The sequence below is a fragment of the Marmota marmota genome, unplaced genomic scaffold (genome assembly GCF_001458135.2).
Source record: "Marmota marmota marmota unplaced genomic scaffold, marMar, whole genome shotgun sequence".
NCBI lineage: Eukaryota > Metazoa > Chordata > Mammalia > Rodentia > Sciuridae > Marmota > Marmota marmota.
The window spans coordinates 2,156,706-2,170,076 of record NW_025999928.1 but is presented as its reverse complement, the minus strand read 5'-3'; the positions used below and the strand labels follow the sequence as shown (position 1 = coordinate 2,170,076).

General features: G+C 39.4%; 1 protein-coding gene and 1 long non-coding RNA gene across 2 annotated transcripts in view; both read left to right on the top strand.

The window, feature by feature from the left end:
• Agtpbp1 (ATP/GTP binding carboxypeptidase 1) overlaps positions 1 to 3,936 on the top strand; it is a 280,878-nt gene extending 276,942 nt beyond the window's left edge. Inside the window, exon 28 of the mRNA XM_048800447.1 lies at positions 3,912 to 3,936. Within this exon, the coding sequence (XP_048656404.1) occupies positions 3,912 to 3,921 (10 nt within the window). The 3' untranslated portion in view covers positions 3,922 to 3,936. The remainder of the gene's footprint in view (positions 1 to 3,911) is intronic.
• Positions 3,937 to 4,877: 941 nt separating this feature from the next.
• Positions 4,878 to 9,980, top strand: LOC125615932. Its single transcript, XR_007346539.1, has 3 exons — positions 4,878 to 5,175; positions 7,451 to 8,911; positions 9,702 to 9,980. It is a non-coding gene; the product is annotated as an uncharacterized LOC125615932 (long non-coding RNA).
• Positions 9,981 to 13,371: the final 3,391 nt, after the last annotated feature.

Here is a 13,371-nt window from a genome sequence, read left to right as displayed (position 1 = left end):
TTATATGGTGCTGAGGATCAAACCCAGTGCCTCATGCATGCTAGGTGAGCGAACGTTCTGCCTCTGATCCACAATGCCAGCCCCAATATGTATCTTTTTTTATAATTAATATTTTATTATTTTTGTTTGATCTGTTCACAGATAGTATGAGTAATCTATGCAAACTTGTTATGCAAGTACCAATAATCTTAAAAAATAGTTCAATTCTTTTCTAAAATTATCCGTCACTTCAGTTAAAATTTGGAGCAAATTGTGCATAAAAAAGAGGATATCAAATCTTAATATGATGAAATACTGATACATTGTTAGGTCTAAAATTACACTAATTCAAGATTTAATATTATACTTTCAGCATATTTTTAAAATTTAGGCTTTCACAGCATATTAGCAAAGTTGTAGGACAAGCTGAACAATTGCCACCAAATATATCACAGGAAGCACTCAGTCCTGACCAGGACAACCAAGGTTAGCAGCTCTTTTTAGAAACTGTTCTACCCATGAGCAATAGGGGTATAGGAACTTAGTGATTAAAATGTTTGAGGCATGCTAAGAACATGATCAGGACTTGAGATAGCATTGAAGTATGGGTGTGCCGCAGCCTATGAAGGCTAAACTGGAGCCTTCCTTAAGGGCCTTCCTTAATTTCAATATGCCTCTAGTTCCTGGTTGTGCACAAAACAAAAAACAAAACAAAAATGGAACAAAAAAAGCAACAATTAAACAGAACAAAACCACAAACAAAAAACCCAACAGAACTGGATTTTACCTTTTAAGAAAAGGCATTTACATTTATCTAAACATGTTAAACAAAACTAAACAAAATGGGATGAATTGAGTATTGTTCATGCTTAACAACTATTTATAGAGCTTATAGAAACTTGCCTTTTCAAAAGCAGTTGAGCAATCTGGGAGATGTGAGGACCTTAAGAACTTAGCGTTGATACTGTCCCTCCTTATATTTGGGTTCTTTCTTTCCTGTCTCACCCAAGCCTACATGCTTTTTGTTTTCTACTCTCTGCAGATAATTCTTTGGTTTTTTCCTTCGGCTCCTCTGATAGTGTTTCTTTGCAACGTGAAGGCTGCACCTTTCCTATGCTGGTGTGGGGCTTCATTTCAGCTTTTCCAGGGAGAGGTTGGTGCACAATTTTGTGGATCCCTCTGGGTTTCTTTAATAACTTTTAATGTGAATCCACCTTGCCTTCGGGATTGTGGTTGTTCCTCTGATGGGGACCTGGCCATATCCACGCTGTGGCTCAGGAGGGCTTTGGCAGGGCTGGGCTGCCCAGCCGCTGCTGCCCCTGCTGCCCAGCTCCAGGTTATACCAATGATGAGAATCAGGGCTGAGTGCTGTTTGCCTATGTGAAGATTGAACACCCGAGAAACACTGAAGTGAGCTAAAAACCGAGTTGTATTAAAAGTATAGAACAGAGATAGACTTCTCTGAAGAGAAGGGACCCCCAGAGCTGGGTGTCTGAGGGAGTGGGGAGTGTTCTACTCCTTTTATACATTTCAGAATTTTTGTTCTCATGCCTCTTCCTTCTCTTATCTTGATTGGAGACTAGTGATCAAAAGGTGGGCCAAAAGGTGGAGTGATCCAAGGGTGAGAAGGAAGCTGCTGGCAGGAAGGGAGCACTCAGGAGGCATTCATTAGCAGCTTGAGGGAATAATTCCCTGGAGCCAGGTAACCTTGGCAACAGGTTGAAGAGGAGGGAGAGGGCTCTAGAGGTATTAGCATTTTATTTCCTTTCCTTTTGAATCATCCCCCATCTTCCTGATCTGATTCAATCATCATTTATTACCTACTCTGACTGTCCTTTGGCTCTGCGCCCCCCCCCCCAGCCTCACAGGGTCCCACCTGTTAGCTGCAGGGCTGGCTGAACAAATGTTAGCTGCAGGGTAGCTTGGACACTCAACCCCCATCCTTCTGGTTCTTTATCACTTGTTTGCCTCAAGGCTGAATGCTCAAACTCCTGTTCAAGGCTGAACACTCAACAACCCCCTACTCAAGGCTGAACACTTAACCCCCCTTATGCCAACAAGGCAGCTTGCAGACCCAGAGACCCTATTAGATTTAGGCAGCACAGCCACAGCAGAGGGCTATAAAAACCTTCTTCTGCCAGGCTCTCTCTCTCTCTCTCTCTCTCTCTCTCTCTCACTTTGTGTGCTTTCTCTCTCTCCCCCCTTTCCCTGTTCTCTCTCTCTCTCTCTCTCTCTCCTCTTTTTCCTCTGGTCGATTAGACACTGACGCAATAAAGATCTCTTGGTTGCTCTGAGTGTCGTGGTCACTTTACTTTCATTTGGTGCTGAAACCCAGGAAGAGGGTGAAACCCACCTTTTGGGTCCCTCTTCCTTCAGAAGTGCCAATCACCAGATGACCTGAACCCATTTTATTGAACTGCATCCACCACTGGTCTTTCTGGAGTCCTAAACCCCATGGTGGACTAGGGAGGATTGGGAGGATTTGACTGTTGATCATCTGGCAAACCTCTTCACCCACCTGTGGGGAGGAAAACACCCCACCACAGCCTTCACGGCCATGGTGGTCCTCAGGGACTCCCGCCTCTCGCATATTCGACTCTGTGGTCCAAAATTACTTTCCTTTCCCTGGAACGCATAACAGAGAACTAACTGTTGATCATCTGGCAGCCTCTGTGGTGCCCCCAGAGGGAGGATCACACCCCACCCAGACCCTCACGGTCACGGTGGCCCTCATAAAGTCCTCTCATCTTTAAGACTCAGCTGATAGAAATACGCTTACCCTCCCCTTCCACTCTCCCTTCTCCAGCCATGGGAGTCACCAGCCCCCGAGGAGGGGTCCTGAAAAGCCTTGGCCAAGGTCTCCCATGGCCCCGGCCCCATCCAGGATGGGAGCCTCGACTGTCAGAAATTGGTGATGACCGATCTCTCTGCAGCTCGAACCTGCTACTGGGCACTGTCTGATTTTTGGCTCTAGTGGGGACACCCCTTTTGCCAATAAATTAGCTCCCTCTCCTCCCCATATGTGTAGTACAACATGTGTAATACATCCTCTATGCTGGCTGACTCTCCCTTACAATTCCTTTTAGACAACCTCAAGACCCTCTCCTTGACACTGGACATCAAACCCCCCAAATTGATCAAATATAGCACCCAGGATTGACCCACTTATCCCCTAAACAATTAAAGCAAATGGCCCTCATTTGGGTCTTTAGATCTCTCTATTCTAAGGGATCTTTACAACTACTGTGAGCATTTGAAAAAATGGGTAAACATCCCCTATATCCAAGCTTTCTTCTTGCTCTGATCCAATCCTGCTCTCTGCACCTCTTGAAAACCTCTACACAGTCTTCTAGCTTGCAAACCAACCCCCCCAACCACTGACCCCTCAACCTTCTCCTCAGGATTCATCTGCTACTTTTGACCCTGATGATGAACCTCCACTCTATTGCCTGGCTCAAATAGGTCCTAACCATCAACTTTCTGCCCCAATCCCTTCACTGTCACCTCCACCTCAACAACCTCCATCTCTGCTCCTACGTGGGTTTTTGAACAAGCTCACACTCATGCAGATGAGATCCATCAGACCAATCCAGCACGTCCCATTGGGCCCCAAGGAGTCCCAGGCCAAGATCCCGTCTGGGATTACAACACCAACAATGGTATTACAAACAGACATCATTTCACCACTTATAGCGGACCTAAAAAGGGGAGCCCAGAAAGCAGTTAACTTTGAAAAACTTCAGGAGATCATCCAAGATAAAAATGAAAACCCATCAGTCTTTCTGGACTGCCTAACTAAGGCTCTCCTACAATACACTAATTTAGACCCAGAAACCCCAGCTCTACCTGTTCTATTGCTCAAGTTTTCCTTGTTAGGGAAAATCCCAAACCCATTTCCCATTATTCTGTTATATCTCCTTCTTCATTCTCAGATCCACCTGAGCTGCTCTCAGACCCACCTGCTCATCTTCCCCCTCCCCACCCAGGCCCACAGAAAAGTCTTAACTGGCCTTCTTCAGAAAGCTTCACCATGGCTGATTTTAGGACTGTCAGCAAAAGAGTCTCTACAAAAAAGTTCAATGTAGGTAAACTTCCTCTTTTCATGTTGCCCTTTTTTACTGTCTAGAAAAAATCAGCACTCCAGATGCTAGACACCCCTTACTAGTTTTTCACAAACATTTATTCAGTATAGTAGTTTGTAGAAATGTGTAAACAAGGCCTCTGGCCTTGAGCTGGGCTTCACAGAAATGTCTACATTTCTAAGATAGGAGAAGTTACCAACTGGGCTCCATGGTGACTGCTGGCAGGGGGAGGAAAGAAAAGGGAGAAGAAGCTCTCCCCTTCTCAGGTGTTGTCCTTGAAGGGTTAACTTGCCCAGAACAGTGAAAGAAAAGAAACAAAAACAAAACGAAACTGCTTTTATTTGAACTTCTGCAGACTGTGAACTTCTGAGCCCCTCCTCTTACATACTGGCTGTAAAACTCTGAAACTACCCGAACTCAGGGTTCAGGGGGTTGATTGATCACAGCAAAAGCTGTGCCCTCTGAACCTGGCTGCAGCCAAATAAAACTGTTTCCTGCTATCTTTAGGGCCTTGCCTCCTCTGTCCCTACAACAGTATAATTCTATATACTTAAACATTGTTTATGTTTTCATGAAATGGTAAACAGATGTGATTAACTGTGTACTGTAAATAACAAAATATTTCTTATTAAAATGGAATAATTTGCCTAAATTCAGAAATTTACAAGGATTGTTTTAAAATGTGAATAAAGAAGGGGTTAACAGATGGAAAGAGAAATTAGAAGGTTCTAGGTATGGAAACCATATTTAGTAGAAGGTGAAAAAAGTGTTTCTGGATAAGAGAATCTATATGATTAAGTAAATAAAAGGGTTTAAGTAAGTGATAAAGAAGGTCTGTGTAAGTTGGTTATAAAAAGTAAGTTTTTTGAGCAAGTAATCTTGAAGGAATTAAGGATTATACAACTGTGGTTAACAACACCTGTTATTTTGCAATATTATAATGTTATTTCTTTAAGAGCTAAACTTGATTAATATAAAAACATCAATGTAATTGTGATGCTATTACTCTTCTTTGTATATTAAATGTGTTTATATTTTCCAGGTATATAAGTCTTTAAGATAGAAGCTTTAAAAGAGAATTATATCAAGCTGATGTTCTCCAAAAGGTTTCATGGTAATTTTAAGCTTATAAGAGTAACATATTGGAGATTTATTTATAATATTTAATGTTCTATAGCTGGACCTATTATCAATAAGATTAATATAAAGTTCTGTACACTGGGTACAATTTAAATGTAATATCATATTGTGTTAGCAAATATTCATGTGACCTCGAGCAACAATATATGTAAACTTTATAAAATGATATTTAAGAAACAGTCAGCTTAATACTAGAACACTTTACCTAAGATTTAAAAAGAGCCCCGCCTTACTTGAGATAAGGCTCTGCCTCCCATCTTACTACATGTCAGAATGACTTTAACTTTAGTTAAGGCCCAGTACTCTCTTGCTTTTCATTCCTTTGGGTATGTACCCAGAGCTGGAATTGCTGGATCATCCGGTAATCCTATGTTTATTTTTTTGAGAAAGTGCCATGTCATTTTCCATAATTGCTAAGCCATTTTGAATTTCCACTTGTGCATTCTACTTTTGATGGATATCTGAATTGTTTTCAGTTTAGACTACTATGAATGATACCAAACCATCCTTATACATATCTCTTATCAGGTATACCTTTCCATTGAGCATATGCCAGGAATAACATTGCTAGGCTGCAGTGTATGCATATGTTCAACTCTAATAGAAAACACCAAAGAATTTACCAGTGGACCAGTTCCAATGGACACTATTGCCATCATTGTGAGAGTTACATTTATTCTGTATTCTTGCCAACTTAGTGTTGTCATTTATTAAAATTTTAGCTATTACAATGAGTATATAGTGTATCTCATTATCAATAATGATACTGGGTCTTTTTCATATGCTTATCAATCATTTGGATCTCTTTTTTATGAAGTGCATGATTTCATTCTCTTACCTTTTTTGGAAAAAATAAAATTGTTTATCTTTTTCTGATTGATTTGAAAGAATTCTTTAATTCTTCTGGACATAAATTCTCTCATTGAATATATGTTTACAAGTACTTTGTGAGTTTCTTTTGGACTTAGATCCTCTTATAACTTTAAAAATAATTGTATCTGTTTTATGTATTTTATAATTTTGATTACTATTTATATTTTCACTCATATTTCTAATTCTTTATTGTTAATCAAGAAGAAAGGTCTTACTTTTTGTATATTTTTTCTGTATTTAGTCCCACTACCAAATTAATTCTGCTTTCTATTAAACTACAATAATGTCATCTACAAGGAAAGAAAGATAGTTATCTTATTTTTCAATGTTTTTCCTCTTTATGTTGCCTTAATGCATTTGATAAATTCTAAATATTATTGAAAGTAAAAGTGATAGGAGATATTTCTCTTTTGGTCTTGATTATAATGTAAATGAATTTAGTGATGCTTTGTTTAGTATAATATTTGCAGTGGTCTTTCTCATGTTTTCAAAATGTCCTTCTGTTTTGCATGGTATGTAAGTTTAGTTTCAGAATAATGCAGAAAGTAAAGTAGTAATTGCAGCATAAAGAAGGATTCAATGTTGAAATAGAGCCAAATATTTGATACTTCTGATCTCTCTGAAATAAACTTCCTTTAAGAGAGTCTCAACTTTTTTTGTGAGATCTTGTCATCATAACTTAGTTTTTCTCATACATTTACAAAATAATATTTACACTTTCAATGTGTGTCACACTCTAATGCTTTCTATTTTTCTTTTTCTAAAATATTTTTTTAGTTGTAGACAATACAATATCTTTATTTATTTATTTTTATGTGGTACAAAATATGAACCCAGTGCCTCACACATGCAAGGCAAGTGATCCACCATGGAGCTACAAACCCAGTCCCTCTATTTTTCATTTAAATGTATTGGGAGAAATCTACTTAAGTTGTTTGGAATTCTCTAAAGGTTTCTAATGTATAGTTTGAAACATTTCTTCCTAAGTTAACAGGTGTCTCTTTTCTAGGCCCTGGACTGAGAAAAGGCCGTAGAGGTTAACAATTCTAATAACTGTAAAGAATAGTTGACACATTCATTCATTAGTTCTTCAAAATACTAACTTGCTGCACCTTTAAATATTAGAAAAGTTTAGAAGTTTTTGAAATTGTTTTCCATGAAATTATTAGGTTTAATCACACTTGATGAGAGTGGAGACATCTTTTACTGAACTGATAATTATTTAGTTACAACTCATGATTTTTCATATGGCAATGTGAAAAGTGTTTTTTGATACTAATAAAAATAGTAAATAATAACTGTATTCATACTGCATAACAAACAATGCCAGGAACTTAGAGACTTTGACAACAAACATTAGTTTTCCTCACCTTCAGATCTACAGATGGTTTGGAACAGTTTGGCTTTGGGCTGAAAGCTGGGTTCTTCTGAGAGGTCCTGAAAGGCCTCTGCTCTGAATCAGCAAACTGCTTCTTCTATCAACATTTCACAGGACAAAGCAAGTCACGTGGCTGTACCTGACATCAACTGGGCAGGGAAGTAGACTTCTGCTAAAAAAAGATGGCCAGGATGAGGATGGAGGAGAGAATTCTGAGTCAATAATACATTTTAGCACAATAGCCAACAGTTCCAGAATGCTATCTCTATTTTGCTCACTTATTTATCTAGTTATAATAGTGACTGGTCAAAATAAGAAATGAATTGGATCTTTCTTTTGTGAACATGTTTAATTCCCCGATTAAAAAAAAAATGCTTTTCTTAAGGATTACATCACATTATATAAGCAATTGTTTATTTAATTGAAAAATTTACACAAAGAACCACTAAATATTTGTGCAGGTTACCTAGGGAAATGTGTCACTTGGATATTTTTATACACTGCATTATTGTGGCAGTAGTGTGTGATGCATTTCTTGGGTAAACATTCAACCATGGATGGAATCAGAAAAATTTAGTGACTCTTACTTAGGAAAAAGGACCTCCTTTCTAATCTTCTTTATGATGTTCTTTCTTTGACTATACCATTTCTTTCCCTGTGGGGCTAGTATTTAATTAATAGAAGCTCTAAATTGCTGAAATAATTTAATTCTTATGCTTTGATTCTTGTTCTGAGTGCAGTTGTAGAAAGCTTTATAAGTGTAATGAACAATGTGTAAGTTAGTAATGAAGCTGAATGGTAAGGGAAATCAGTACAAAGTCAATTTTGCTTTCTTTGTATCATTGGCAAACCATGGCCCATGGAGCAAGTGTGGCCCCCATTTAGTTTTGCAAATAAAGTTTTATTGAAACACAGCCATGCACACTCAACAATGTGCTCATACTGCAGTAGAAGGGTTGAGTACTTGTAACAAATATTATTAAATTCAGAAAGGGTAAGGTGTTTACTCTTTGGTTCTTTATGGGAAACTTTGTCATCCCTTGTTCTATATAGTTATTATAATGCTAAAAAGCAGTTTCAAAAATATAAATGTTATAAAATGTAAATACTTTGATTTCTTAAAACACAAAATGGTTATTTTTCACACTCACATCCACTGGAGGTCTGATATTTTGTGAGGAATATCTTGTAACCCTAGTTTAGGGTATGTGAATACAAGTCAGTATAGGTTAGGTTTTGTTCAATAACAAACATCCCCCAACTCTCAGGGCCTTAACACAATAAGTTTATTTCTCATTCCTGCTAAAGGCCTATTATGGATCAGCAGAGTTTTGCCAGGATCCAGGCTGTGGGAGCAGCTACTATCAGGAGAATGTCTGGCCACTCAGCAGAGGCAAAAGGAGTACTGATATTAAAGTTTCTATCCAGAAGTGACACACATCACTTGTCCATGACCAAAGTGAGTTATATAGTTATAACTAATCTCAAGGGAATGGGAAGTAAAATTCTGTCATAAACTTAGGAAGCGGGGAGGGGAGGAGAGAGAGAAAGAGAGAGGAAAACATTTGGTAGATAACAATAGCGATTACCAAAGTATGAAACAAACAAAGCCATTTCGGAAAGTGGCTTCATAATAGTAGGAAAGTAGCTGCCATCTTATAGGTAGCAAAGGTGTAATGTCCCTGTGGTAGAAGTCTGCTGTGATACAAAGGGCTAATAAGTCCATTTTAACTTGTAACTCCTTTTATCTGCTCCTCTGTTACATGGTTTTATGTATGTTTGGTTGGTGTGAATTCTTCCTAGAGAATGTCAGATTATTAATTTCTTCTACTTACAGTTTTACTGCAACTTTACATCTTTTTGCTTTTATGAGTAATGTGCTGGTTGCGACCTTAAGATCCAGTGCTAAACTCCTACTTAATTTGAAATTCTACTACTTTAAAAAAAAACAAACAAACTGAGCATTATGCCAGACCAAAAACATTTTAAAGACTCTGAAAAAACAAACTAAGAAAATTCATCACCTAGTAGTCAATTTTCAAACTGGTCCACCAATGAAACTATTTACTTATTTTATTGAATCCCAAATTATTGTTCATGAATAGAGATAGAGCATCCAAACTGCTAGAAACGACACTGGTGAATTTGGTTTTTCTAGAAACAACACTGGTGAATTTGGTTTTTCCATTACCTGGAATTGCTACTTTAAAAAGGGTCTTTTGTTTTGTTTTTCTTCCTTCATCCTCTAGTTTCAGAAAAAGAACAGTTCCACAGGAAATGACGGACACATTCAGGAGACTTTCAGAGGGCAATGGACTGTGGGTCAGTCTAAGGAGGAGACCTGAAGTTGCGGAGGCTGCCTTGACTGGTGTAGATTGAGAGCCAACCAGAGTCCATGGAAAGAGGCTATGAGAAATGAAATGCCCGTGTGTGTGTGTGTGTGTGTGTGTGTGTGTGTTATTTATTTATTTGTATGCTCTGTTATACTTTATTGGGTTTTATTTAAACTGGTTGAAAGTTCGACATGACATTTATGTTCAGATTCTCCTTTGTTTGATGATGGAATTGACAACTGAGGCTGAAAGTGCTCAATCATACCAGATCTAGACAGCCCTTTAGAGAAAACCAGGATTCTAACTTGGGATAGTCAGGAGTCTCATGGGACAGGAGCTCCAGGGGACAGCGATTGTCGATGGCTTTGTTCGCTGTGAATGAAAAGTGCCTGGCACTCAGCAGGAACTCAATAAGTATTTTTTGAATAAGCTAAGTCCAAAGGCAAGAGTGAAGTTGGGTTTGTGAAGAAGGAGCTCACTGATAGATCGGGATGAGATTTTGAGAGAGGATAGATGAAGGACAAAGAAGTTAAGAGTGGGGCATCTACATCTGGCTTGTCCGTTTTGGGCTAAAAGAACATCAGTTTGGCTTTAAAGGTCAGAGTCAAGACAGATAAAACATTTAAAAATTGAAGTGAAACAAAATGGATTTTGAGAATTTATATATTAAGAGAAGAAACTTTACTGATGTAAAGTGAAGAAGGATTTTTTTAATGTTTATACCACCTGCAGTTTTAGGATACTTTCATGTACAGTCATGTGTTGCAAATGATATGCTATCAAAGATGGAGAGCAAGTACAGTGGTGGACTTATAAGATTTTTATCTCATAGTAACATTATGGCTGTCTTAGTTTGTGTAAATACCCTTTGGTGAGTTTGCACAATGATGATATCATCTAATGATGCACTTCTCAAAACACATCACCTTCATTAAGCAATGCATGACTGTATACACATCTAGACCTTAAGATAGGTATTATCCAGTGCTGGTGATGAGCAATGATGAGGAAGGTTACATGACTCGGGACTCACAGAAAGTAGTGGAACTGTGACTTGAACTCTAAGCTTTTGCTTCAAGTTCTGCATTATTTCCACAATGCTAATTTCCATGCTGTATTCCTGGACATATTTGCTATAATTTGGATCTTAAATGGTTCCCAAAGGCTCATGTGTTAAGGCTCAGTCCCCAGGGTGGTGCTATTGGGAGATGGTGGGATCTTTAATAGGTGGGACCTGGTGGGAGGTCATTAGAGGTCATTCAGAGTGTGCCATTGAAGGGGGTTGTGGAATCCTAGCTCCCTCCTAGCTCTGTGTTGCTTCCTGGCCATGAGATGAGAGGTTTTACACTGCCAGGACTCCCACTATGATGGGGACCCTCATTATAGGTACAAAGAAATGGGACCAGTCAGTCATGGACTAGACTCTCCAATGTCGTTCATAGTAATGAAAAGGTAACTGACAGAGGGACCCTATTCCATTTCCTAAAGGTCACAGAGTCCTTCCTGGGAAAGTCCTTCAGTACAAGGTTCTGAGTGCCTGGAGGAGACAAAGTGAGTCCCTTATTGGTAAGCTCTGTTTTCCTCTTGGTGCTCTGTCAGGAAAGTGATGTGGCAATCCCAGGACTGCCATCTTGTGATCTGAGAAATGACAGATGGCTTTTCCTTCTCTTTTCTCCTGAAAGGAGCCACTTACTGCAAAAGCAGAGATGGGTTAGTAATAGCTGAGAAATACAGCTTCATGATGAATACTTGAGTGAGTGAACTGATATGTTTAGTTCTTTCCTTTTTCTCGCCCTTGAGAAGTGAAAAACAAATGATGGAAGATAAGATCTTGAGTGTCCAGGTGATGCTGAGAATTGATCTAAAACTGATCCTGACCAGCATGACCTCTGTGGGCCATCTTAATGAGGCATAATTGGGACAGTCACTGCAGGGATGTTCTTTCCTGGTAGAGCATACATTTTTAATTTTCAGGGGTGATTGACCTGATTTCTCCCATTATCGTGGAGCAGTGAGGTGCAAATGCAGAGGGTTTTCAGCCTACCTTCTGGGGCTTATTCATCCTGAAATGTATGAGTGCCCAGGTAACGTCTTCTCCTAGGTAGCTATGATGATATTTGGGTTCAGTTTTCAAGAGGCTGCTTTCTTATACCTATTAAAGTCTATGGGAGGGGTGATAGACAAAGCAGGAATTTTTTTTTTTTTTTGGGTGTAAAAACTTTTCATCTCTCTCCCAACTTTCTACCTACTTAATGATCCAGAAGTGCTTTTTTTATAGGGGTTAATTAGAGACAAGATTTTAGAGTCTCAGAAAGCCAGCTTTCCCCAAGAGCCTGAGCAAGCAAGAGGCACCGAGGGGGTGGGACAACAAGAGGGTGGCAGTTGGTGTCTTTGGTGCTTTTTTTGAGTCCTGTGGTCACTTTTATTCAGCATTGTCATTTCTATGCAGTGATGAATACAGAAACAGTACTGGGTGTTTGGACGTTTGGGCTCCAGCTGAAGCTTCCCCACCCCAAGGACTGAGGTGTCCTATTAGGAGGATAAGGAGAGGGATGGCCTTCCTCTAAATAACAGTGTCTTGGTCATGATGCCCTGGAGAATAATCACCAAAGCTGAAGAAGCCTGCAGGCCTGCTTCTGAAACCTCTCCTGGACTACCCGAACAACCCTGGCAACTGTTCAGGGCCAGAGATTCTTTAAAAGTAATAGCTTGAATATCATTTCTTCCATATTTTATGGGCCTACAGAATTTATGTGGTAAACAAGGTGCAATGGATTCTGCTTAAGGATACTGAGGTATTCGTTTCAATGAGGATATGATATAAAAACTGCACAGATTGTAGAAAACACAGTGGCATACATACATGCTGACACCGAAGACTTTCCTAAATGCAAATACAGTAATGAACTGAGTTTGTGTTTTATTTTCACATGTCTCCTTCCACCACCCACACCCTCATGGTCTCTCATCTGAATTCTATCTAGAGATTTCAGACGACAGCATCTTCTTTTCCTGATCAACCCATATTGATGTTCAGATATCCACTGCGCTTGTGAGTGTTCCGAGACACAGGGCATTTTATTTGTAGTGAATTACTGTTGAGTCTTGTTAATTGCCTTCTGCTCACTGGAGGAACATATGGAGTATTCACAAATGAAGGTCACTCTCAGTTTCTCTATGATAATGTGTGGGTCACAGGTCCCAGTTGCAAGTCCCAGAAGCCATCTTCAGCTGATTTAAGCAGAGAAGGAGTTTGTACAGAAGGATACTGGATAGGTCACAGAGTCTCAGAGGGAGGGGGTTAAGTTCAAGGAACTCAGAGCCCCAGTCTTTCCCACAGACTTAGTGAGGATGCTGCTCCTAATCCTTAGAAGCTGGGGTTTGTACTACTGTCGCTTCTGCAGTGAGGACACAGTGTGGAACAAGTCTTTCCCCTGGAGTCAGCTCTTCAGACCCTTCTGGCATCATGCAAAGGAACCAATAACCAGGCTAGTTAGGGCGGAATCTTATTCTGATCCATTCATTTCCTTTTGCTCTGTCTACACACAATCCAGTCTGATCCTTTTCCTGGGTGTTTGGTGTGCAC